A 24,563-nucleotide genomic window follows, 5' to 3' on the forward strand; every position below is an offset into this window, starting at 1 on the left:
TTGTTTATCAATCAAATTTTGCCATTGCTCATCTCACCCAAAGAATTATGGACAACAGAAGAATTATGTACCACTGAAACAGCCTTTCTTATTTAGCAAAAGAAGCAAATTTAATCTACTCTAAACAAAGATAAATATTAGTTATAAGACCTAAAGTAAAAGATATCACAGAACCATAATGGTAATTTTTACTTTTTAGCATCTTTTACATTAATTATAAACACAAAACAAATTTTTTGAATGTGTCAAAACCTAATAAAATTTGAGATCTTAAATTTGCTTTTAAAAATATACAGTTTTTTTATCCTCCCTGCCCCATGGTATACATAATGTTACAGCAGAAATAATTCTATATAAAGTATACTCTTTATTATTATCAAGCACAATATCCCCCTGTGAAAAACACATAAAGCTCTGAAAGCTTCATGTTGCATTTTATTTATGCTCTGGATGGTTCAGAGCTATTCAGCATCTCTACTGCAGCCCAAAAAGTTGCTGCTAGGAAGAAATAAAATGTGAGTATATGCAATGAGATTGCAACCTCATAGAGTTACACGCCATGTTGATAAAAATGAACTCAAGTTATTTATCAGGCTAAAATGGTATTATTTAAGCAACAGCATTGAATATTCATGATTATGGGTGTAAATGAACAAATAAAACCTCAACCCACCATATATTTTTCTCCAGTTTGCAAGCCACTTGTGAAAAATATGGTGTAGATGGTAGAATGATACTATACCTGATTAGCTCTGGAGGTGGTCATGGGATCAGATGGAGAGGACTTGGTGGTAGTTGGGGATGATGGCAATGTCTGGGAACAAAGCAGTTCAGGAGCAAATCAACCTCAACAAGCCTTAGACCAAACAGTCAAAAAAAATAAACAAATGTAATGTAATATAAAATTAAATAGAAAAAGCCTGAAAAACTAAATTTATCTTCCTCATTGGAACTTAATGGAATTTAATGCCAATCAAGCAATAAGTAATGCATGTAAGTATGCATGCATACGCATGTAAAACAAATTAATGGCTTAAAATTAAGATGGTAAACTCACAAAATAAAAAAAAAAAACACTGCTACTATGAATATTTTTCCAATAATTGTTTCTGAGGAACAGTAAAGAGTAGTAAATACAAATTCCAACAAGTTCAATGAGCAGATGTACCACCAATTTTGTTACCACATGCTTGGAAAAGTAAACTTTGCATTCTGATATACTATATTTTTGCTTCCTGACTACATCTTTTGTCTTATACAATTAAAATATAAATTTAATTATCTAATATTATGAAATTAATACATTTGCAAAATATCATTTTTTTAAATGATAGGGGTTTATAGAATATGTATACATGTATACAATTGAAATCACAATAAAACTGCAGTAACACTAGAATTAGTGTTTAAAATGAAACATTATAATTTGTCAATATTAATCTTAAACTACACAATTTAGTAATTTTAAATCACATTAAAATGAACAAGAATTGATTTTACATAGTGCTTTCTAATATGAGATAATCTCAATTCACTAACATAACTATAATGAGACAGCCATAAATCTACTTTCAGGATAAAGGTTTTTCTTTTGTTTTTAATGTAAAATGATTCTTGGATATTTTGAGTTTTTCAGCATATCAGAACTAATAATAACAAGAACAACATAGATTTTACAGTAAATAATACAGTAATCAATGCACCCAAACTGCAAGTATTGCAGTTCCTCTGGCTATTATGTAACAGTATTTCTTGGTTTATGCAAATGTGGTTTTTTTAGTGTACAAAGGATCTCTGAGTTTGACCTTTGTCACTTTAAAATTTTCAGTTGTTTTACAGTAAAATGAAAATCTACCAATTTCTTTAGAGGTAAAGATCACAACTGAAATCAATCAAAAGACAGCACTGTAACATTTTTACTTGGTAAAATAAATACGGTGACTGAGGAAACACTGACTGAAACCTACCACTATGGACAGGAATAACAGTTGGAGAGAACTCTTCCCCTTCAAAAGGAAGTCATCCTCTATACAGAAGTGCTAAAGAGATGTTTTATGTTCTTTTGAAAAGTTCTAGGGAATATGTTCCAAAAGGCTCTAAATAGTTTATTTCATTTAATAGTTTATTTCATTTAAAAGTATGGAGCACTCAGATAATAGAAAGTTTTATAACTATTCCGTTCTCCATGCTGAGCAAAATAACTAAATTTTGATGAATTATCAGCACTGCTAATTAACTATGAATAACAAAAAAGACTTATAAGACCTGATAAAATTTCCACAATCATAATTCCGTAAGATATTTGAAAATAGCACAAATTTGTAGTAAAATAACAAAAAATGTTCTAATTGATATGCATTGTAGTATCCCTTTCTAGTGTCCCTTTCTGCATAGATGCTACAAGAAATTATAATTAGGAGAGAGAGGTAAAAAGTGAGGGTTCAAAAACTTAATGGAAATATATTTTTCCACATAGAAAATGAAAACAGCATATAATGAGTTGAGAAGGCAAGGCTTTAGAATTTGTGACAGTAGAAGCACAGGGATAAAAAAAAAAAGAGAAGTCTATGTTGGTATGTATATATGCTCAGGTACTGGAGGAAAGAGATATTCATGCTACTGAGAAAAATGAAGAGAATTTCCATGTAGTGCTGCATTTTTCATCCTCACCCCCCCCCCGAAAAAAATTGGTAACTGCATGTGCACCACACCAGAATTGTGCTCTCTGTTTACTGCTGAGGAATTTCATGAACTGACCAGCATTTCCTGCATACGGTCAATCCGACAGTGCAAAAAACAGAGGTCAAGCCAATGTCAGTTTCCTTCTTTCTCTTTTTCTCATATCATTTGTTGGAAGGACAGCAAGATTTGATGGGGAAAAGGACCAAGAGACAGAAAAAAAAAAAAAAATGATCAAGAACAAGAGGTTTTAAGACATCTTACAGAACAGAGATGCCAGAAGGAAGGCATGATAATAAAATTTGGAGAAAGTACAGTTATGGGTCAGAGTACTCCTTCACCAACAAAGCAATAACAATGTAGTGGAACTAAATTTCATATATTGATATTAACTAGCTCTTTCAATGTACTCCTAGATTCATTCATTACTGTTCTATAACACTTTTCCACTGTACAAATACTTAAAAAAATAAAATTACATTTCCTCACAATAACTGTGAAAATGAGATCCAGTATATTAATGGTGGTCCACCAGAACTTGTTGAGCTACAACACCTACCATACCTAATTATTGGCTATGCTCAGTGAGGCTGATGGAGTTGAACACCGTCTGGAAGGTCACAGGTTTCTTATGTCCCACATACGTCTTTAATAGGAAAACCATATATACTATACTACCCAATTGCACCTGTTTTTCATAAAATGATACTCTTATTAATGCAATCTTAATTCACAGGACCATTTGTTTCATTCCATTAAGTTGATACATGTTTGAATTGATAATAAGCAGTATCTTTTCCTTTTATTAGCATGTTTTCACTTAACAGTGCAACACAACAGGGAAATCAAGGAGATAAGGAAAGAAGGGAAGCATTGAACTAGAATACTGAAGAGTACTTTCTTCAGAAATTTCAGCTTTAAAATAAGATTAGGATTTGATGGCCATAGCTTTTTTCTGAAACAATGCTGCTTATAATATACCCTACATTTATGCATTTGATTCCACTATATTATTAACAGTTTTATCAGTTAACATTTTTAGTTTGGATACAGTCAAACATTTATACCCCCTTATTTCTAACTCTCTTACTAGATGAATGCAAAGAAACTAAACTGTCTAAAATGGATATATTACAGTAACTTCACAGAAATAGATTTAAGACAAGAAAATCCAGACACCCCTTCTTCCAGAAACACTAATAAAACAAAGTGGTTACACATGCACTCTCATGCAGAAACAGCCAGGCACAGTTACATTAGCCCTGCAAAAGGACATGGCTGCTTTAATGATCTGAAGGGAGGTGCTTCAATCATACTAATATGCTTTCCAAAGAACTTATTTTAAATGTTCTTGTTCTACACAACTCTAATATATAGTATCTTGCCTAATATTAGTCCTTGGGCCTAATAGTACTGTCTTTGGGCATATTATTGACTCAAAAATATGTTGGAATTATGATATCAGAATAAGTAAATATAAAATGATTTCATAGATGAATATGGTTAAATTAAAAGAACATAATCTCAAAATAGAGATTCTGCTTGCTGAAAAGCAGCATGTCATAAAATAAATAAATCTTGGTTTATCTCCAGTTGATGAAAGAGGAAACAGCAAAAAATAATACTAAACATTTGGAATCCTGTAAGATAAATATGATAATAATTCCTCACACCAAACTGCTAATATATCTTTCATTAAACAAGGAAAAGTATTCCAATCCACATAAATGTGATTAGAAAAATTGTAAAACATGCCTTCCATTTTTCACCATTAAAACATATGGATTATGCTTTGTTATCAGAACAAATAAAAACATTCTCATGAGTTACAATGGAATCAGAATATAAATATAGATTACTCATGGATGATATAATCTTAACATCAGAGTAACAATCTGAGTAAAGAACTTTTGCTCAGTATTTTACTTTATTGATTACCATAAAATTTATAGCCATAATATTTCTGAAGGAAGAAACATTCCATTTTTAGATGTTACGATCATATATCAAACTAGTTAATTTAGATAAGGGATCCCTCTTTTATATAAGACAGAAAAAAAGAACAAGATTTTAAAATAGTGGTATCCACATGCTGTTTCATATAGTCTTATATTTCATTAAAAACTGATTAATTGGAAATACTTTTAGTTGATTAAAAATAATCAATTATCTAATTGTATAAGCATCACAATTCAATTTAAAATAACACACAAGCTATTATAGTAGCAGAACAAATGAGATGTTGACATTTAGCTTAGTTACCTTAGTTCAACAAAAACCTAAATGGTATGATTAGAGTACTGCTTACATTACTAAAAGATACCTCTGTTCAAAGGCCTTGTTATCTGCTCTCATTCCAGCTATAACCCTAGGTAAAATCCTATGCCATTCTTGAAGCAGTGGCTGCAGAGATGGCCCAATAAACAGCAGCAGAATTAATATCAAAGGAAATGTCCACGGCATAAAGAATGCCATTGATAATTACATATTATAAAAAATATTAAGGTATAAAAAACAGCTTACCTGAAAGCGTTGTTCTTCAAGAGTGGTCCATTAATAAACCATATTTATGGGTACTGCCTGTACCTAAATACAGGACTTTTCTAAAAAGTAAGAAAACTGTTAAGGGTGAAAAAAAAAAAAAGACTTTCTTCCTTGCCAATAGGTTGTGTTACTTATCACTGATCAGAATATTCAACAGAAGTAACACTAGTTAAGACAGAACAAGAAGGACAGGAAGAAGAGTGACTAGGTTTTTCTCAAAGAAACAATTTTGTTTTCTCTGAATGAAATCATAATTGTAAATGATCAGGAAATTACCCAATGAAGAATGAAGAAATCTCAATGTTAGGCATCAAACAGCCAGTTGGGTGGCAAGATGATGGCAACAATGGATCAACATTTTGTAAAATGGAATCCTACCTCTAGAATGTCTTTTCTATGTATACGCCCCTCAAATTTATTCTTGCACATTTTTGGAACATTACAAAAGTGGTTTTATTTGTTCAGACTCCAGTGTGCTCTATTTCTAGTGCTTTTTAGGGTAAGAATTTTAGCCACACTGTTGATCTGGTACTGCTGCTTCTAGTTCTGTAGTTATTCCATGATATAACTCCATAAATGCTAGCTCTTGGGTTAGTAATTCACTGACAATAAAAAATTAAAATTAATTTATAAGGTCCTAACTTGTATACTAAACAATAAAGCTAATTGCAATAAGATGAAAAGAATATATGCAGCTTTTTCAGTACTTTCAAAATGAACCACAGCCAAGTCTGTTCTGGATTCCTTCCCGGAATTAAGTTGTAGAGCAGGGATTGGAAATATGTGTGTGTGTGTGTGCATGTAAGTAAGTAAGTAAGTATGTGTATGTACACACACAATATGTGTGTGTGTGTGCGTGCGCATGTGGGCATGTCTGTCTATCTGTCTCTCCACTGATAGAAGAGGGAGGGCTGAAGAACTGGACTACTAGAAAGTTACCTAACCTAACTAGTTTAAGGGTAATTTCAAATATTGCTGCTCAAATTAGAGTTAGAAGGGGTCACTATATTGGCAGATTTGATGGGACATAGTTTTATGGCAATAGTTTCCACCTGAAAGTTTTAATCTCAGAACCTCAGTTGAATGACATGACATTTAAAATTGACAACTTTTGTTCCATTTTTAAATCAATAAATGCAAACAAAGGTGGGAGAGGGAATTTAATTCTGATACTTGGTTAACTAAGAGGTAAGTGATTGCTTAGGGGGGGGGCATTTTTCCTGTTTAAACAGAAATCACATCAGATGAATTCTCCCCTTTTTGATAAAGTAAATAATTAACTAGATCAAAGCAACTGCTACAGAGGAATTCAGCTCTCCCTACATGTGGTGATTATTTATATGTTGTTTAGCTATCACCCAGAGAACTTGGCTCAAACTTTACTCATTTTTTAAAGAGGGAATCTACAATAGGAATATAAAGGCAGCTGGGTTCATTCTCCCTACTCATGCTAGTTAGCCCACTTTCAAAAGTATAACAATTCATTATATAATTCCTGTTGGGATTTGCAAATTATTTTATGTCTACAAGTGTTTTTTTAGAATGGGGGGGGGGGGATAGCAGACAAAAAAATCTAGCATCTTAAAACTTAATTTAACCTTGCCACCATACTATAGAGTTTGGTTAGTAAAGCAAAGCCTGAGATCTTAAATGTTAGACTACAACTCTCATCAACTTTATCCAAGAAAGCAGTAGTTGGAGATTATAGGAGTTGTAGTCCAATACATAGGGGGCCAATGCTTGGGAATTATTGATTTACATGGCTTGATAACCTTTGGAACAATGGCTTGTATAAAGGAACTGGAATTCTAGCCATTAAATTACTAGAATAAATAGAACTAGAACTGCCCTTCCTCAAACACACTAGATTTTTTTTTTAAAAAAATTAAATGTTTTAACAACCATGTAATGATTTATTGTGGGAATCAGGAAGACATCTGCTTGCATGCTTTGTACATTCTGCATCATAATTTAACTTGTTTTAAACGTCTTGAAAAGAATCCCATATTCTGTACGTGCTAATTTCTTAATCAGCTCCTGCCTGTCTTGAAATACACTTACCAAAACCACCTGTTTCCTTGTATAAGCAAGCATATACTGTACATACAGATGTCCATGTATACACACAATACCTTTCAGATACTTCAAAACAGTTTTTTTTTTTTTTTTAATAGTCTGGTATCAGACATCACACAGGCATGGTTCGATACCCTACTATTTAGATACTTGAACCTCTCCTTTTTCCCTCCCCCCAGCACTCAGAAGCTAGCTAATATGAGAATCTTTATTTTATATTTATACAGATGTTCAGCTACTATAGACACAGGAATCCAGATCCACTCAGGCTAGCCCAGGTTTAAAACCTAGACCTCTTTCATTAGTCATTTTGTAGAATCTTGCCAGCTTCAGTCCTTACAACTCTTATAGTTATTAGTAAAGTGACATTTTGAAGATATTCTCCCTCAGATGGAAACACAAAAATAAGAGCATGCATATTGCTTTTCTGGAAATTTCTTATTGATGCTATTCTTTATTCAGTACAAACAATTTTAATTTACTCATGCGGTGCATTTGATATTTTTGTGTTGGATAAGTTCCTTCTGAATAATGACTGACCAGGCAAATTTCATCTACTGCTAGGTAATTTCTTCCTTTTGAAATTCATATATCCATTCCTTCTAAAAATGATCTATTGTTAGTCAAGAGCTAGTTAAGAAACTAGCATATTTTATTAATCAATAGCAGCATTACTTAACAACCTCTTGAATAAAGATAATGGAATATCCCATGAGGACCGGTTAAGACTTCTAGACTGAAACAGAAAGATTTATCAGAGGACAGTAAAATATAGAATGATACATGTTAATAAAGCATATCTCATAAGGAAACAAGAAAGAATGAGAATGGCAGTGAATGAAGAATAGCTATGCCTATATAAAAAAGTGATGACAGAGGGATGTAGTATTAGGTAGTAAACAGAACAAGCAAGAGTAAGGAACAAGCAAGAGGGACAAGAAGAAATATCTAGCTGGCTGAGAGGAAATGAAGCAGCATAAATTTAACTCAACTCATGAAAGTCAGCTGTTCTCAGGATAGGGCAAGGCATTATCTAGGCAAAAGTGCGAACTGTAAGTAGAATCAGTCATTCCTAGGCTACAGGAGATTTTTCACAGGATAGGAACAAAAGGCTGAGATGCAAAGATAGGTATCTTGGTGGCAATGTTGGAAGAAAGGCTAAAGTGGTATGGACCCTAGCAAGACTGTTCTCCAAAATGTACATTTAATCCAACGAATCATTGTCAAGTTCAGTCTTCAATCACTGAATTTTGGTGTACTGAATGTAAAGGCACTTGGCTCAGGATTTATATTATCAGTTAATAAGTATGTGTTGCCTTGAGCTCTATTGCCAAATAGAAAAGTAAAGCAGTGGCAGGAGAACAGAAATACAGGGTAGAGAGTGGGGGAAACTAGGGTAAGAGAACTAGGATCTGCAGAAGACATCTGATAAGAGATTCCCCCAAATCTAATGGTACTCCTGCTTAGGGACAGCATTATAATTCAGGTGTCTTATAAACAGAAAAAGTAAAGATTTTGTAGTGCGATTGCTGAGGGAAGAAAATGAAATATTCCTCTTTCAGTAATTTCAAAACAACTGAGACTGCTGAAACATTACTGTAAAAGCAGTTTCTTGCCATTTCCAAATGTGGTTGACCCATCCTAATTTACTACTGAGTCAGTTGTCTTTTTTTTTTAAAATCAGGATGAGAAAAAAAGAACAAAAATATAAAAACTAACGTAATATAAAAAAGGAAACAACAAAATTAAACTATATTGCATACTGTATAAAGAAAGGTGTTTTTTTTTGGGGGGGGGGGTTATTTTAAATAAATCATTAAATCCTGACCACATACAGTTATCTGCAGATACATGCAAAGCCAAGTGATCATAGAGCCCTCCTACTGAAAAAAAAATCAATCAATCAATGCATCACTAGGCTTTAGGGAAAACTACAATAGCAGGAATAATAACAACAGAATTAAGTCAAGGGAGCAGTGGAGTTAATAGGCACTTGAGGTAGACCAATCAGTTTGCCCATCCTGAGAAAGGACACAAAAATTCTGCCAGATAAATTTTTGAGCAAATGTATTGCTATGGCATATTTAGAAGGTTCTACCAACAAGGTAATTCATCTCTAAACTTGGTAAAATATTGTAATGAAACAAAGTAACTAATTAAAATGCATATTAAATAACATTATTTATTAAATATGCATGATATTTCATATTTATTCTGTTCCCCCCTTCCCCACTGCAATAATTTTATTGCAGATTCCACTTATTAATGCTAGAATTAAGAAGGAATGCTTTTTGATCTGGCAAATGGTGCCTTTTCACTTTGCAAGTTATGCTGATCAAAATGACAAAAAGCTACTGGATAATAAAGAGACTTCTTTGTGAGTCCTTATTAATACTGCTGTGTGCAAATTATCATTGGTAAAAACCTATCAGCCCTATGTGGAACTGAGCATAATAGCATGCATATATATTCACACAAAAAAATCATGTTTAATGATAAGTGCTTATTGCTTTTTATAAATAACTTTGTACTTTAGCTGAGAATCTGTAAGATCTCAATGAAGCATGATTGTAGACTGTGCTGCATCCTAAAGGAAGCTTGAAACAATTTAACAAATTACTTTAGACAGAGGAAAAAAAACTTTTAAAACTTTAAAAAAGTTTTTAGCATTCTGCATTAGGAAAATGCTTGCATTTCTAGATCCTTTTAGCAATGAGACTGAGAAGTGACTATAAAATTAATTCACCTTTAAAGAAAAGAAAAGTCTCCATGTATTTATATAAAGTTTTTCCCTCTGTAACAGCAGAATGTTCATACAAAATAGTTTTTGAATTATGAGCCCTATAATACTTATTAAACATTTTTATAAGACTTCAACAAATAAAAGCCATTTGAACATTTAAGAAAAAGCTTTCTTATATAATTGTTATAAAATATTTTAATTACTAGAAAATGCAGGGTATTTATTATGATAAAGGTGTTTATTTATCGGAGATAAACTGTAGCCAACCTATAGTAGACTTCCTTCTTTCCTATTAAGCTTTCTGTGGGGGGAGATACAGAAATAATTCACCAGCTGTTTGAATCAAATGAACAGTGATATCTAATATATTTAATAATATTTAATCAATATAATTTAAAGGTGTAAAGTATGATGAAAGTCTAACTCGACTTTCACTACACAGTTCTACAGAATTTGAACTTGAAGGTTAATTTCTTAATTAAGTAATGTCATTTTTTCTAATGTAACAGCATTTGTAATCCCACAATATAAAGTACTATACAACCCTTCTATTCTTCATCAAGGAATTATGATTTAACAACTTAGACATATTTTTTCTCTGTGTTCTTAATAAAAAGCAAATTGCAAATATACACTATCTTCCTGAAATGTTTGAGAATATTATAACTTTTTACATAATTAGTATAAAAATCTGCCACACTGAGCTCAACTCTTGGATAATAGATGCATTCTGGCAATAAGGATATTTCTTTGGAAGCCAACAAATAAGACATGGAGTCAACCCTTTCTATATTGATATTTCCCATTAAATAGTATTAAGAGGGCTACTGTCTCTGATGTTGGACATAGCATACAGGTTTTATGATTGGGAGCCATTTAACACCTATCTTCCATGAATTTGTTAAACTTTTTAAAAAACCTCTAGACTGAAAATCATTATCATGACTTCTAATATCAAGTCCCATATTTTAACTATGGGCTATGCTAAGGTATGTATTTATGATAACTATATGCTTTTCCATAACTAGAATTACCATTCTGAGTATCATTTGTAGCTTCATAAGATGACGTCTGATTCTACTATTATGAAAAAGCACTCTCTATTCAGCTTTCTCCACACCATTCATACAGTATATACCAAGTACTCAACTCTTTCTAATCTAAAATCCATTTAAATTGCAATAGATATAATTTTATAGAACATGTAGGACAAGCCTATTTTTAAAATCACATCATCATTCAGTTCTGTTTCCTGACAAGTGAAAGTTAAATACATAAAAGTGGCTGAAATTGTGGGGGGGGGGAGGAAAAATACAGTTCCCCAACAAAATCATTACAACAGTATAGAACTAGGGATAAACTGGCAGTTTTTCTTATCTTACATGTCTTCATTATCTCCAACAGTAGAAAATATTCTATTATATATTGGTGGTAATATATTCTGTGAGATGAGTTTAGCGAAATATAACAATTTTGGGAAACTGAGTTCATCTATTTTAAATTAATAAGCCATTATTAATGGGGGTAAAAATAGTCAACATTTAATAAAAGGCTCCAAATGTTGACTCTATTAATGCAGAGTTTAAATATACCACTGTATAGGATTCAAACTATTTGAAATTTAAAAAAAACTAGGAAAAGAATAGTTGTCATGAAATTTAGTTGGCAAAGTATACAAGATTTTTAACTGAACTAAAATAATCCTTTATCCTTTATTGTGCTTAAACAGAACATTAAAAACAATTCTACAGATAGTTATCTTATAAAGTGATTTAAAAAAAATGCTACACCTGGAATATTTTGAAAGAGAGACAAGTTTTTCTACCTTTATAACCAGTTGTACTAAGTAACTGTTACAAATAGTAAAACACAAATAGTAGAATACATATTTAAAATGATTACATCTTTAGCAAAGTTTAAAATATACCAGAAGCAAAAATAGTGCTTCAAAATGTTTTTTAGCTTTAATCTTAGATTTAAATCTTTTTTTTTGTAACGTACAATTTAGAAGATAAATTCAGATTTAAATTTGAGTGACATTACTTAAACTGTAAAGTTAATATTTTAAACAATTATACTTTCATTTGTTATCTAGGCTGCTGCAAGCAGGAAAGTACACATCTGAACACATGTGCCTTTCTTTGGAGCTCTAAGAGAGATTGCTGGTGATGTCACAATATCAGTGGAAGGCAATATACAGTCAGTAAACCTCAGGTTGCTCACTCTGGTTTTATATTAAGAGTGTCTTGTCTCCTCTTTAAATGCCTCATACCTCCTAAATTGGTTGGGCGGGGCAACTTGGCCTGGGGGTACACTTCCTCCTTTAACCTCAACGAATATGGATGGCAATGTTGAGTTGTTACCATACCGGGTAAAGCAAATATTTTGGATCCATTTATTTCCATTTTTGTGGTATTTAAGAGTTGGATTTATTTAAGGAGCAGAATTGCTCTTAAATTTTCCAGAGATGTAAGGTAGCTATTTTACTCTTAACCCTTCCAAAAATACGAAAATATGTATTTGTCTGTGTACGTGGGAGTGTAGTTTGGAAAGCATTAGTTTGGATGCTGGGAACCACAAATGGAAAACTACTGTGGGGATAACAAATAGGTTGCTGGGAGGGAAAGGCCTGTATGTGTCTCCTGCCCTCCTCCCAGTTCTTAGTTGAGAATTAGTGATTTTCCAGCTAAGATTCCGGACTTTTTATAATGGGTAGCATCTTCTTTATATACATTAGCTTAGTTTTAGAAAACTTACTTTAATTTGGTTGCAATACTAGAATATAGTTGGGACATGCAAGCACATACACACTCATATTTATTCTGTGTCCGTATGTACAAGTATGTATGTCTGTGCATGGCTCTCTAGACCCAGACCAGATATACACACACATATGGAATATATATAAGGCTTGGCTAAAGTGTAGGTTCCAAAACACATGTTCTTGGGATGAAGCCATTCAAACTAAACTGTTCTGAATCTGAGCCTCCACAAACATTTCTCTGAAGTGCCAGTAAGCTACAAGCGGTGGTACTGCTGCAGAAGTCATGGAAATTGCTGACACTAACACAACACATCACAATGGGGAAGGGTGGGAAGGTAAGTACTGGATTCAGTGATGATAGGTCTGTCCTCATCCTTGTGATCATACCGTCATTCGTTATCTCAGTTACAGCAACTTAGGCAGTGGCCAGATCTCGGGAGACAAAAACTTACTTTTATAATTTGCTCCACCAAATCTGTGCTTGTCCTAAGTTATATGGCAATGTTTTAAGAGCTGAGTTAGCTAATCAACAGGGTTAACAAATACTTTATCAGAAAAGCCGATGAGATGATCTCTCACACATTTGCCTCAACACCTAAGAATTAACCCTTCCATATTCAAGAAAGGGTATAGTTATTCCTTGCCACCTTTCCTTTCGCACAAAACTCAGCCTATCTGTCTCAGATTTACTATTTATATTTTACTCCATACAGCATTATCACTGCAAATTTCTTCACATCCCTGAAACAAACAAACAAACAAAATGTGATGTACACTTAGAAAAAATAAATTGAAAATCTTTGCAATGATTTCTGTGAAATGTGCTGGGCACCATCTAACAGTCAAGACCTGCAATCTCACTCCATTTGGGCAGAAAACAACAAAAATTAGAGCCATTATGTTTTTCCTAGGCTAAATCGTGGGAATTCAACTCTGTCTTTCCAAATTTGATCAGATTACCTCCAGCACAAACAAATTCTAAAATTACTCATCTGTGCTTGCTCTCTTTCTCAGTGCAAATATAAATATAAATGTATTTATTATTCTTACATAACAGTAGTTCTGGAGGATTTCCAGTTCCGATGTCAAAGTCAGGAGATGAATGTCAGAATGGAAAGAATGAAATAGTAGTTTCAAAATCAGAAATGTTGAAAAGTTTTTGATACTTATGCAAAATATATTTACTATGGATGCTTTACTTGTAAATTGCTTAGGCTTCTTTGCAATACATTTGATGCAACAGCAGCTTATTCTCCTCTCAGTAAAAACTCACTTGTTTGATGCGGTCTGGATTGACGGTTGTCTGAGGCTGCAGAATACTAACTGGTTCTGTCTTGGCCACATTTTGAGGCATTTCTCGGATCTTTTCAGCAATGAAGCCATGCACAGCATTTAGTGCTTCCACTGTTCCCTGGATCAAACACACCCGCTCTGTCGTACCTTCAGAAACAAATAAAACACATTTTATTGTCTTGCTTTTAAAATATTAGGTCTGTGCAGTAACTATTCACATCTTTACTAATAAAAAATCAAAGCTTTACTAATTTGAACAGAACAGCCAATTCATGAAAAGGAAGATCATACTGTGATGCACAATGACTAGGTTGAAAGAGCCTCATGAACAAGATGGAGAATGGATTTTTTTTTCTTTTTTTGGGGGGGATAGGAATGGATAATGTGGATCATATTTAGATAAAATGAATATTCCTAGAAGAACTGTTTAAGGTTATACTATTTCCATTTGTTCAACAGTAGTGGCTTCTCTGCATGTACAGCACATGCCATGAAACCACTATTCATACAGCTGAGCTGCCAGCTAAGACAGACTGGCTTGCCTTGAAGTACCCCTGTGAGGAACTTTGTTCTGCTATGCAGCATGATATGCCTCCATGAGTCAATCTGCACAACCCTAAAATCTTTCTTGCAATATGCTTACTTATTTGTTATAAGCCCTGATACTAAGGAGCATAGAGTATCATTTGAGGCTAAAAACAATTTAAGTTAGACTAAGAGCCAGAAACTTGTCCAAGAACATAGTGAGGATTTGAACCAGTGTCTTATACTGAAACACAGTACTCTAAACTGTAAGTTCCAGTCTGGAATCTATAGTGTTATTTAAATTTATTATTACAATACACAAATTGTTTTTATTATATGCTATTTATTATATACACAATCTAATCCATGGGATTCTAGAAACCCATTATTTCCTGGTACAGCTTATAGCTTTCCTTGTTTAGTGTTACTCCTTTTGAGCTTTTTAAGAACACAAAGGAAAGTTTCTTAAAGATTGGGACATTACTCAAGGCCCCATGAACTTTACAGATACGGTAGATTACAGTACTTATATATTTCTAGAAAATTTTGCATTTCAGCCATCACCCATCCTATAAATTATGCTGAATTTCAGAGTTTCTTTATGCTATTATAGCCTTAGAATTTTAAGATTCCACTGATTTTTTTCCTATTTAAAACTTTAGTGTTTGCTAAACTATATGTGCTCATAGGTGTTAATATAGGAAACAGCTACATTTTATTGTATTCCAAATACTATTACCCCAATCTTAGAGCGTTCATGTTTCAGTACCAAGTAGTGTGGAAAAACTGGAGTAAACAGAACAGGCAAAACTAACTTAGCAAGGCAGTGACCTACACATATTTACCTGGGTGTAAGAACAATCAATCTCAATGATACTTACTACAAAAGCATGAATAAGCTTTTGATTGATGAATTCAGATTTCCAGCCTTTCTGTGTGTGAGAGAATGCAGACAAATAGGGTAGTTGATTTTACAATGATTTAATTTTAATAAAAGGGAAGTCTCTTTCATTTTTATTAAAGTGAAGTTCAGCTTCACTCCTCTTGATCAATTCCATGCTTTCTAGGAAACAATAAGGTTTGTCACATCCAAACATTATTTGGAGGGGTGGGGGGAGAATCTAGGATTGATTTCAGTGAGATGGAAACTCTATCTACCAAGGAAAATTTTGGTTTGTTAAGATTTTTTTTTTTTTTTGGTGGTAGTGGTGGTCTTATCTTCTGTTTTGAGGAATCATTTTAAATACAGGATCAGGTTCCTGTTATATAAATGAATATATTCTTTGGTTACAAGATGGTATTGATTGAAGGTATATTCAGGACAAAAACAGAATGTTAGAGGTGAGAATTTAACACCTTTTTATCAATCCCAGAATAAATTAATTTTAAATTCATGGATAGATACTGATAGAATGCATCCTATATTTTATCATTAAAATTATAAGCACTGTAAATATAGGTCATCTATATTTGGATTATGAGAAGAAAAATTATTAATATGAAAAGGAATAGGAAATTAAGGCAGATACTCTAATTTTGATGTTGAAAGTTTGAATACATCCCTACGTTCCATGCATTGTTCAAAGGAAAGTGGCTGCTGTTATGAAATACTGCAGAAAATGAAAAATTCCTAGCAACAATCTAGGATTAACTCCACTAACAATAACCTGGAAGCTCTAAATGGTAATGAAGTCATTGTTCTCAATTACATAGCTATCTCCTAATTAACTGTAAAGAAGAAAAATGGGGGAGGGGCATTATTCCAATGCCCCCCCCCCAGTTTTATAATAGGAGACTATTAGTTCTAGTCTTGCCTTAGGCCTGAAAACCGGCTGGGTGACTTTTGGCCAGTCACTGTCTCTCAGCCCAACTTACCTCACAGGATTGTTGCTCTGGGGAAAATAGGAGGAGGAAGGAGTATTAGGTATGTTTGCAACCTTGAATTATTTATAAAAATAATAAAGGCAGGATTAAAAAAACCTCAATATACAAGAGTTGAAACGTTTCAGAGAAGCTGTTTCTACAAATTATTTGATAAGCACATATTCAGAAAACAAATCTTCCTTATCATATTAAATAACTTCAATTTTTAAAATCATATATGTTAACAAGATATAATTTAATAACTAAGAAATGCACCAATAGTTATTATGGATACATAGCTAAACATACAGTGTTTTCTGTATTGTAACATGTTATTTATGGGAAGAGAGACATTGAATTATAAAATCTGTATTGGCTGAAGTAGAATGGTATGCAATTTTAAACATTTATTTTTTGAAAGGTGTGGCTTCAGCAGTCTCTATAAAGCTGTGTGTGTGTGTGTGTGTGTGTGTGTGTGTAATTGTTCTCTATGCTATTTCAAAAAATCGTACCACTATTGTAGAAGATATTTGGCAGAAAGCCTGACTATTGAAATATAAATTAACTTGATCTATGGATGCAATTCTCTCTCTCTCTCTCTCTCTCCTTATCTTTACTCTCTGCAAGCTCTCTTTTGGTGTAGAACTCCTGTGGTTCCTGCATTAAGTGCTCTATTTCTGAACAAGTGCACTAGGGAGTCTTTACATGAAGTATTAATTGTCTACTCTATGGTAAGAAGCATTGTGGATTGATCAATGTAGCTAATGTAAGTGCTCTCTCTTGATCAACAGACAAAACATTTATATAAAGCAGGTATTGGTTTACATAGAAGATCTTGGAAACTAATATAGACAGCACTTAAACTGATGAACACTATCAAGTAACAGAAATGAAAGAGCCCAAATTTCATTAAGCTTTGATTCAAGCAACACTTTTCTGCATACTGCTCTTTAGAGGTTTCAGATTAGTATATGCTCTACATACATAAATTCTGAATTCTAGCTTTTTAAAAACAATTAAATATAAAAGTAAATAAATTTTGCATTATGATGCTGATATGGTGATAGTCTGGATTGTGAATCTACAGGCATTCCTTCTCTGTTCACCATGTGCATAATGCAGTACAATGTGGAATCTCCATAACCTGGTCCCACAGTTTACATCCAAAGGTACCAATGTTCCTGGTATACCAAAGGTGCCTGCCAGACTCCTTGGCCTTCCTATTTTTTAAAATAATTATTTAAACTGAAACTGAATAAGGGAGCCAACATGAATGTAAAGAAAAGAATCAGCTCCAAGCATAATCTATATTTCCAACAATGGTCTTGGTTTTTATATACCCCAGAGGCATTCTTAGCTACTATCACTGAAGCCCAGTGCTTTGTTTAGGAAGTGTGCCCATCTTCTGAGAAAAGATTCAGGTGGTAGAAAGAATATGGAAAACAAAACAAAAAAGTGACAGATTGCAACCTCACCAGTTTATCTTCTAGTAAACGAGTATTTTGTGACTATCACAACTGTTCACAAATCATAACTTGCACGATCATCATGGCAACTGCTTTGTGAATGTACCCCTAATATTCTCTAAACTACACGGTCCAAAAAAGGCTGGAGATCATTTCTAAACATGGGCATTACATTTGTTGATTTACTCTAAAGAAACAGAATTGAAATTGAATGATACAATTTATTCAGAAAGAAAAGAAACAATAAAGTGTTGTGTTTTGTATTAAAGGTAGCTACACCTGCTCAGAAATTCATTTGAATGAAGTTGGCAATAGTACAGAGAATCTCAGCGTTAAAATGAAATGAAATAATACTGTGGATTATCCTTTAGCAGGTTAAAGCAATTCTTGACTCAATACTCAAAGAATCATAATAGATATGGATTAGGAGGGATCTTATAAGTCAGCTGGTCCAAAATCCTGCTCAATTCAAAAATCCACTAAATTATCCTTGATGGATAATTCAGCTTACAATTGAAAACCTATAGCAAGGATGAGCCCATCTTTGTTTTGGGCAGATCGTTGCCTAAATTAAAACAGTTCTTAGTATCATCAAATTTCTTCTAAACCTGAGCCTGAATTATCTTTCTTTTAATTTCAATCCATTGGTCTCCTGCCCCTGATTTAAATGTTTTATTTTCTGTCCCTTGATTTTAACAGAGAACAGGTCCAGCTCTTGCTACTGACAGCTTATCTGTAGCTCTCCCTTCTGTTTTATCTTCTGCAAACTAAACATTCCTAGTTCTTTTAACCATTCCTCACAGGGTTTGATTTTCTAACATTTTATTATCCTGGTAATATTTATCTGAACCCATGCAGATCCCATCATTTTTGAAATGCAGTATCCTGAACTACACCCAAAACTCTCAAGTGTGATTTACCCAGGCATAATATAATGGAACTATTATATGAAAAAGAGAGAGATGTATGGCTGAAGTACATATTTATGAAAGAGAAATTCAGAAGCTAAAACACACTGGATTTGATTCAGCAATATACAGTATATTTGAAATGTTTTCTAATTTGAATTTTAAAAATGCATTAGAGATAACAATGAGTATCCAAATCGCAGTGGGTGCATCTCAAAATATTCATTCATTCACTTCCCCAGTTTTAGTGATAACATATAAGCATGAACCAAATCCAGACTCCCAAAATAATATTCTTAGCTGCATTTACAGTCCTCCAGTTTAGTTTTTTTTAGACGCCTTTGGGACGTTTGGTAAAATAAGTCTGTAACTTTTTTGCTTGTTTTTTTTTTACAGTTCTACATATCTTGAACTCTCAAATGTCATATCATTTCTAATTAACAGTTGTACACACAGCTAACACTAAAGACTAACTTGCAGATGAAGTTGCTCATAGGACAGACAGCTTTAAGCAACAAGTGCAACTAAAATAAATCTATAAATCAAAGTTGGCAATTTTTGGCAGTTTAAAAACTTTTGGGGTTCTATTAATGTTTCAAGGTAACTGCGAAGGCATTTATACTTTTGAGCAGTTAAAAATCTGAATGTGCAAGTAGTAATAACTGATTTTCTCAAATGTTTTAAAATGCCATTAAATATGGTTCAGATTTTAAATTAACACTAAATACATAAATGTTTTAGCCCATGTTATGCACTGAGGAAATTCCATTTTAGCCAGTTAAATCATATACACATTTATCAGAACATTAATCCAATTAATTTTAGGTGTTCTTAGGCTGCAATTCTCAGCACTCACTATGCTTACTTGGAATCCAATAATGTAATTATGGTTAAAAGGAGAGTCATTCCTGGTCCTAGAACTTAAGAAGCTATTAATATTTAAATATATCTTTTGAAGAATTAAGGAGTACAGGCAGAACTTTCTCTGATGTAAATAGTTCCCCAATTTCTCTCCTTTTATCAGCTTTCCAATAGCACTACCATTTTACCAAAATTGTCCAGAAACAAAAGACATACATACAGATGTTCTCATGGACACTAGGTGATACTTCATAAAGCACTTTTTAAACTATAGCAAGTCCTGTACAGAATACATAATGGCGAGGATCTTCTTGGAGAGTTCAAAATCTTTAAGAGATGGAAAATGGAAGATCTTCATGGTATGTTAGTACCTTTCTGAATGTGGGAGTGGAAAAAGAGAAGTTAAAGTGTCTACAAAATATGTAAATAAAATTTTAAAATATGAGGATGGAACTGCTAGGAAAAGAAGGCAGAGGTCAGTTCTTCATTGTGCTAGGCTTTACCACAACATTTAAGATAAAATGCCTCCTACAAGGAAGGAAAAATAGGAATTGATAAATAAGAACTTAGGAATATGGAAAATTTGTGAAGAAAGAGCATGTTATTAACTTGAGAAATAAGCACAGAAGATCCAATATATGAACTGTTCCATCACCTAAGCTAGAACCACAGTCACATATAGTACAAATATATATGACTGTACAATAAAATGAATAAAGTTATGTTTTGTTAAGATGTCATAGCAGAACAATTAAGTACAATCACTGTATCATGAATGCTTATTTGCTGGTGCATCAAGGCTAAGAATCAGGCCACAGAATGCATATCTCAATAATCTAAAGAATAAAAAGAAGTTTCAGGTGTTAAGAATGGTGAAATATTTGTAAGATTCTTCTTTATTGCAAAGTAAATTAAAACTGGTTAAATGTAGTCAGCAGTATATTTTCTGCCTTAACACAAATTCCTTGTGTGAAAAATTATTAAAATCCACACGTACTTCAATCAGCATAAGGTTTTATGCAAACTGTTAAATAAATTGAGTATAAACTCTCAAGATACATTCCTGAGAGAAATTCCTTTTAAATGAAGCCTTTCTGCAAATTTAAAAGTCAACATCAGTACTGGAATTTTCTTTCACTCTTGTAATTCTGGATTCCATCCTATAAGTAGGTTTCTTAGAGAAAGATATAAACAAGAGCTACAAATTATAATGTGAATAAAAATACACAATTCATTCGTTAATTCCTTTCTGTTTGTTTGTTTGTTTCATCCATTTAGGGTTCTAAAATCTGAACCTAAGAAAAACCTGCTGCATTAGCAGCTGTGGCAAGCAAACAAAATAATTATTACATTACTTAACTAAGTGGACCTGTAAATAATAAAAAGAAAACAAAATGTTACACTACGTTTTCACTGCAAAAAAGTTTTAGATTAACACACAAAGACATATATTGTGCTGTATTAAGTAATCTGAACCTTATCAGTAACGCCTCCTATATATATATATTATAAGAATGAAATAGCTGGTTACTGTTTTGTTTAAGAGTAAAAAAAATATTTTTTTAAATGTTGAAGGAATGAGGCACATAATTCAGATTACTATTCGTATTCATGAAAGCACCTTTAAATTATAATGGCAGAATTGTGCAGTACTCCCAGATTATCAGTTTGAAATCATTCCATGATAGTCAAAATATGCAGAGACCCCTACATCTCTGTTCTACCATACATACATACTGAAAGTAGTTTAAGAACAAACAATAACACATAGTGTCCCACACGGGCCAAGGAGATGACAGAATAACAGATTAGTTAATTTCTCAGAAGTATACTTAATTTAATTTGCCATTTAGATGCCATCTAGATAAAAAAAAGTATGTATTAAATCAGTGGATAATGAAACTATTGCATGCTAAATTTGAAATAATCAAGCTACTGTTGTTTAAAAGTAAGAAAGTCACTATAAACCATTGTGAATCTCCACACCCATCAGTTTTTTATTTGACAAACACAAGCACTTCATTTCTTTCTCCTTTGAGGCACGGCTGCAAGGTATCTAATAGCTTGGATAAAAACTGTATTTTAATAATCAAAATTATTTAATGAGAAAACACATTAACGTTTCACATATTCCAAATGGTATCTCAGAACTGTAGTTTATCACAACCTGCATATGAATAAACTGTGTAACATGGGTGCTAGAAAGGAGAAATACAATTTTAAGTTACATCAATAGAAATAAGGTTTCCAGATCATGGATGCTAATGGCTAGTCTATTTCCTGTATTGGTCTGACTTCACCTCAAGTACTGTAGCCATTTCCAGGCATAACATCTTAAGAAAGATGTAGAGAAGCTGAAAAGCTGCAGATAAGAGCAATTCCAATGACTGAATCTCAGTCGCTAATCAAGCAGTGATTGCGGAAACTGAATATATTCCGCCTTGAGGAAAGACAGCTTGGGGGATGCAGAAGATATGATAGCACTTTTCAAGGATCTGAAGAGCTGTCACGTACAGGACAGTCAGGATCTATTTTCTTGGGCCAAGAGGATAGGAGATAGAAAAATGTTCTTAAATCATACAAAAGCAGATTCTAACAGAGTATCAGAAGAAAAAAATCTAAGGTAAAAGCAGTTTGGCAGTAGAACTATTTAATGCTGTAAGTGATGAGATCTTCACTGGATGTATTCAGGAGATGCTGTTGGGGATGCTTTACATTGAATTGCTTTATTAGTAGGGAAGAGTTAGTTTGGTGTGGTGGTTCAGGCACCAGGCTAGAAACCAGGAGACCCTGAGCTCCAGTCCCACCTTAGGCACAAAGCCAGCCGGGTGACCTTGGGCCAGTCACTCTCTCTCAGCCTTAGGAAGGAGGCAAGGGCAAATCAATTCCAGAAACCGTGCCAAGAAAACTGCAGGGACTAGTCCAGGCAGTCACCACGGGTCAATGACGACTCAAAGGCACCCCACAAAAAAAACTAGTAGGGAAAAGGCATTAAGTGACCTAAATGCATTTTTATAAGCTTATCAGTCTGATAATTCATGATTATTATGTTATCATAAATAATTGTTCCTTTAATTGTGGCTTTTTATTTTATTCAGGGTTTAAGATATTTTATCAGGGACAAACAGATATAGATTGGCTATGTAAAATATAAAAAGCAGTTCAACCTGCATATATGCATTCCATTTGTATTCCATATTTCTCCTAAAACTCAGAATTGAATAGAGATGCCAGAATTCAGATGTCCATACTTCAAGTTCAAATTTCAGCTCAACTCCATTTTCTATTCTCAAGTGTAATATTATTCTACTTAAGCTTCAACAAAACTATTCTTCTGACGTGATTATAGATTTAAATTGTGATTAAACTGAAAGATCCACTCAGCATACATGCACACACTCAGACTTAAACATAATTCTCACTTTCAGGAGTTGTGATTTGAATTTTTATCTCTCCTATTTGCTGCTGTATAATGTTTTTTAATCTAATTACGATGTCTTATTTTTGGATTAACCACATAGCAATCTCATCCAATTAAATTGCATGTAATGAAGAAGCTGACATAGTGGTATTATATATTCAGATAGCTAAATAAAGTGTAGAATATAAATAAGTATTTGCAGTGACTGAACTATTAGCTGACTTCCCCTTCTCTGTCAGCCGTGAACAATAACATCTGCTGTTGAGGATTGAGGGGAAAAAAGGAGGCGGCAACCTCATTTCCCATCCTCTGAAGAACTGATCACTCTGTTGGGCTCATATTCCTGGGACCTTGTTTGCATAAGAAACAGTGGTGTCATTACACTCAAAACTCCATGAAGGGGTGCATTATAAATCCGGGAATAGCTTGTCTTTGATATTTTTGGCAAGTAAGATGGTCTCCCTTGCCATGGCTCCTTTAGACTGGAGGGGGGGATTTTCAGGGGTCTCCTTTAGAAATTATTCTTCTAAATTAAGTTCTTATAATACCATCAATATAGTATGGACATGTAGTGACACAAATTCAAAAGGAAAATGGTGATTTGCAGAATGTAGGGGCATTTACATATCACATATTAGCTAAAGAAACTGTCTTTTCCTGTGTTCATATGGCTCATACTGCAAATTTCCCAGATGAGATGGCTTCCCCAGAAGAGATGGACAGTCTCTCTTTTTCTTATACTTCTTCCATTCTCCTTAACATTATCATAATTATGGTGCTAACATAAACAGGAGTTCTTAACTTTTTGTGTGTTTTGTGTTCCAATTCATTTAGTTCCTTATAAATTTGGTATTGTGCTTTTCCTACCATTCATTTCATATGTTTTTTTCTGTCTATATGTTATAAAATGTACTTCAGGAGCTTTTTTGTAAAATCCACAATCGTGTTTTTTTTTTTTAATACAGCCGCTGGAAGTTAAACATCACAAAATAATTATAGAAATATTAGACAAGAATATATTCAGTATGAAGTGGCATTTCATTTGTACTTTTCTGAGACTGATTATGTCTCTAGGAAAGCAAAAAATAACTTTTCTCTACTTATATAAAACATTTTACTAAGTCTAGAATTTGTTCTACAAATCCCTTAAATGACACATTACACTGAAATGACACAAGACAAAGAAATATTTAGTATTGCAGAGTAATCATGGAACACAACATAATTATTCCATTTAGCAAAGATTCCTCTTCTTTACAAATTGTGATTTCATTTGTTAAAAGACAGTGTAAGTAAGATCAATTAATCAGCCTTCTGAAATAATTCCAATATAAAAAAAAAAATCTATTGAACAGAACTATGCAACTTTCAGTGAGTACAGTCTATACATATGGAGACTAAAAGAGAGGAAAACTGCAAA

At 33.1% G+C, this 24,563-nt stretch overlaps 1 protein-coding gene across 2 annotated transcripts in view; it reads right to left on the minus strand.

Moving 5' to 3' along the window:
* NOVA1 (NOVA alternative splicing regulator 1) overlaps positions 1–24,563 on the minus strand; it is a 132,882-nt gene that overhangs the window by 44,340 nt on the left and 63,979 nt on the right. For both annotated transcript variants that reach the window (XM_063290005.1, XM_063290006.1), the window contains exons 3-4: positions 14,080–14,246; positions 743–814 (exon numbers count right to left, since the gene is read on the minus strand). In XM_063290005.1, coding sequence (XP_063146075.1) covers positions 743–814; positions 14,080–14,246 — 239 coding nt within the window. The remainder of the gene's footprint in view (positions 1–742; positions 815–14,079; positions 14,247–24,563) is intronic.

This window comes from Candoia aspera, chromosome 1 (genome assembly GCF_035149785.1).
Source record: "Candoia aspera isolate rCanAsp1 chromosome 1, rCanAsp1.hap2, whole genome shotgun sequence".
Lineage (NCBI taxonomy): Eukaryota > Metazoa > Chordata > Lepidosauria > Squamata > Boidae > Candoia > Candoia aspera.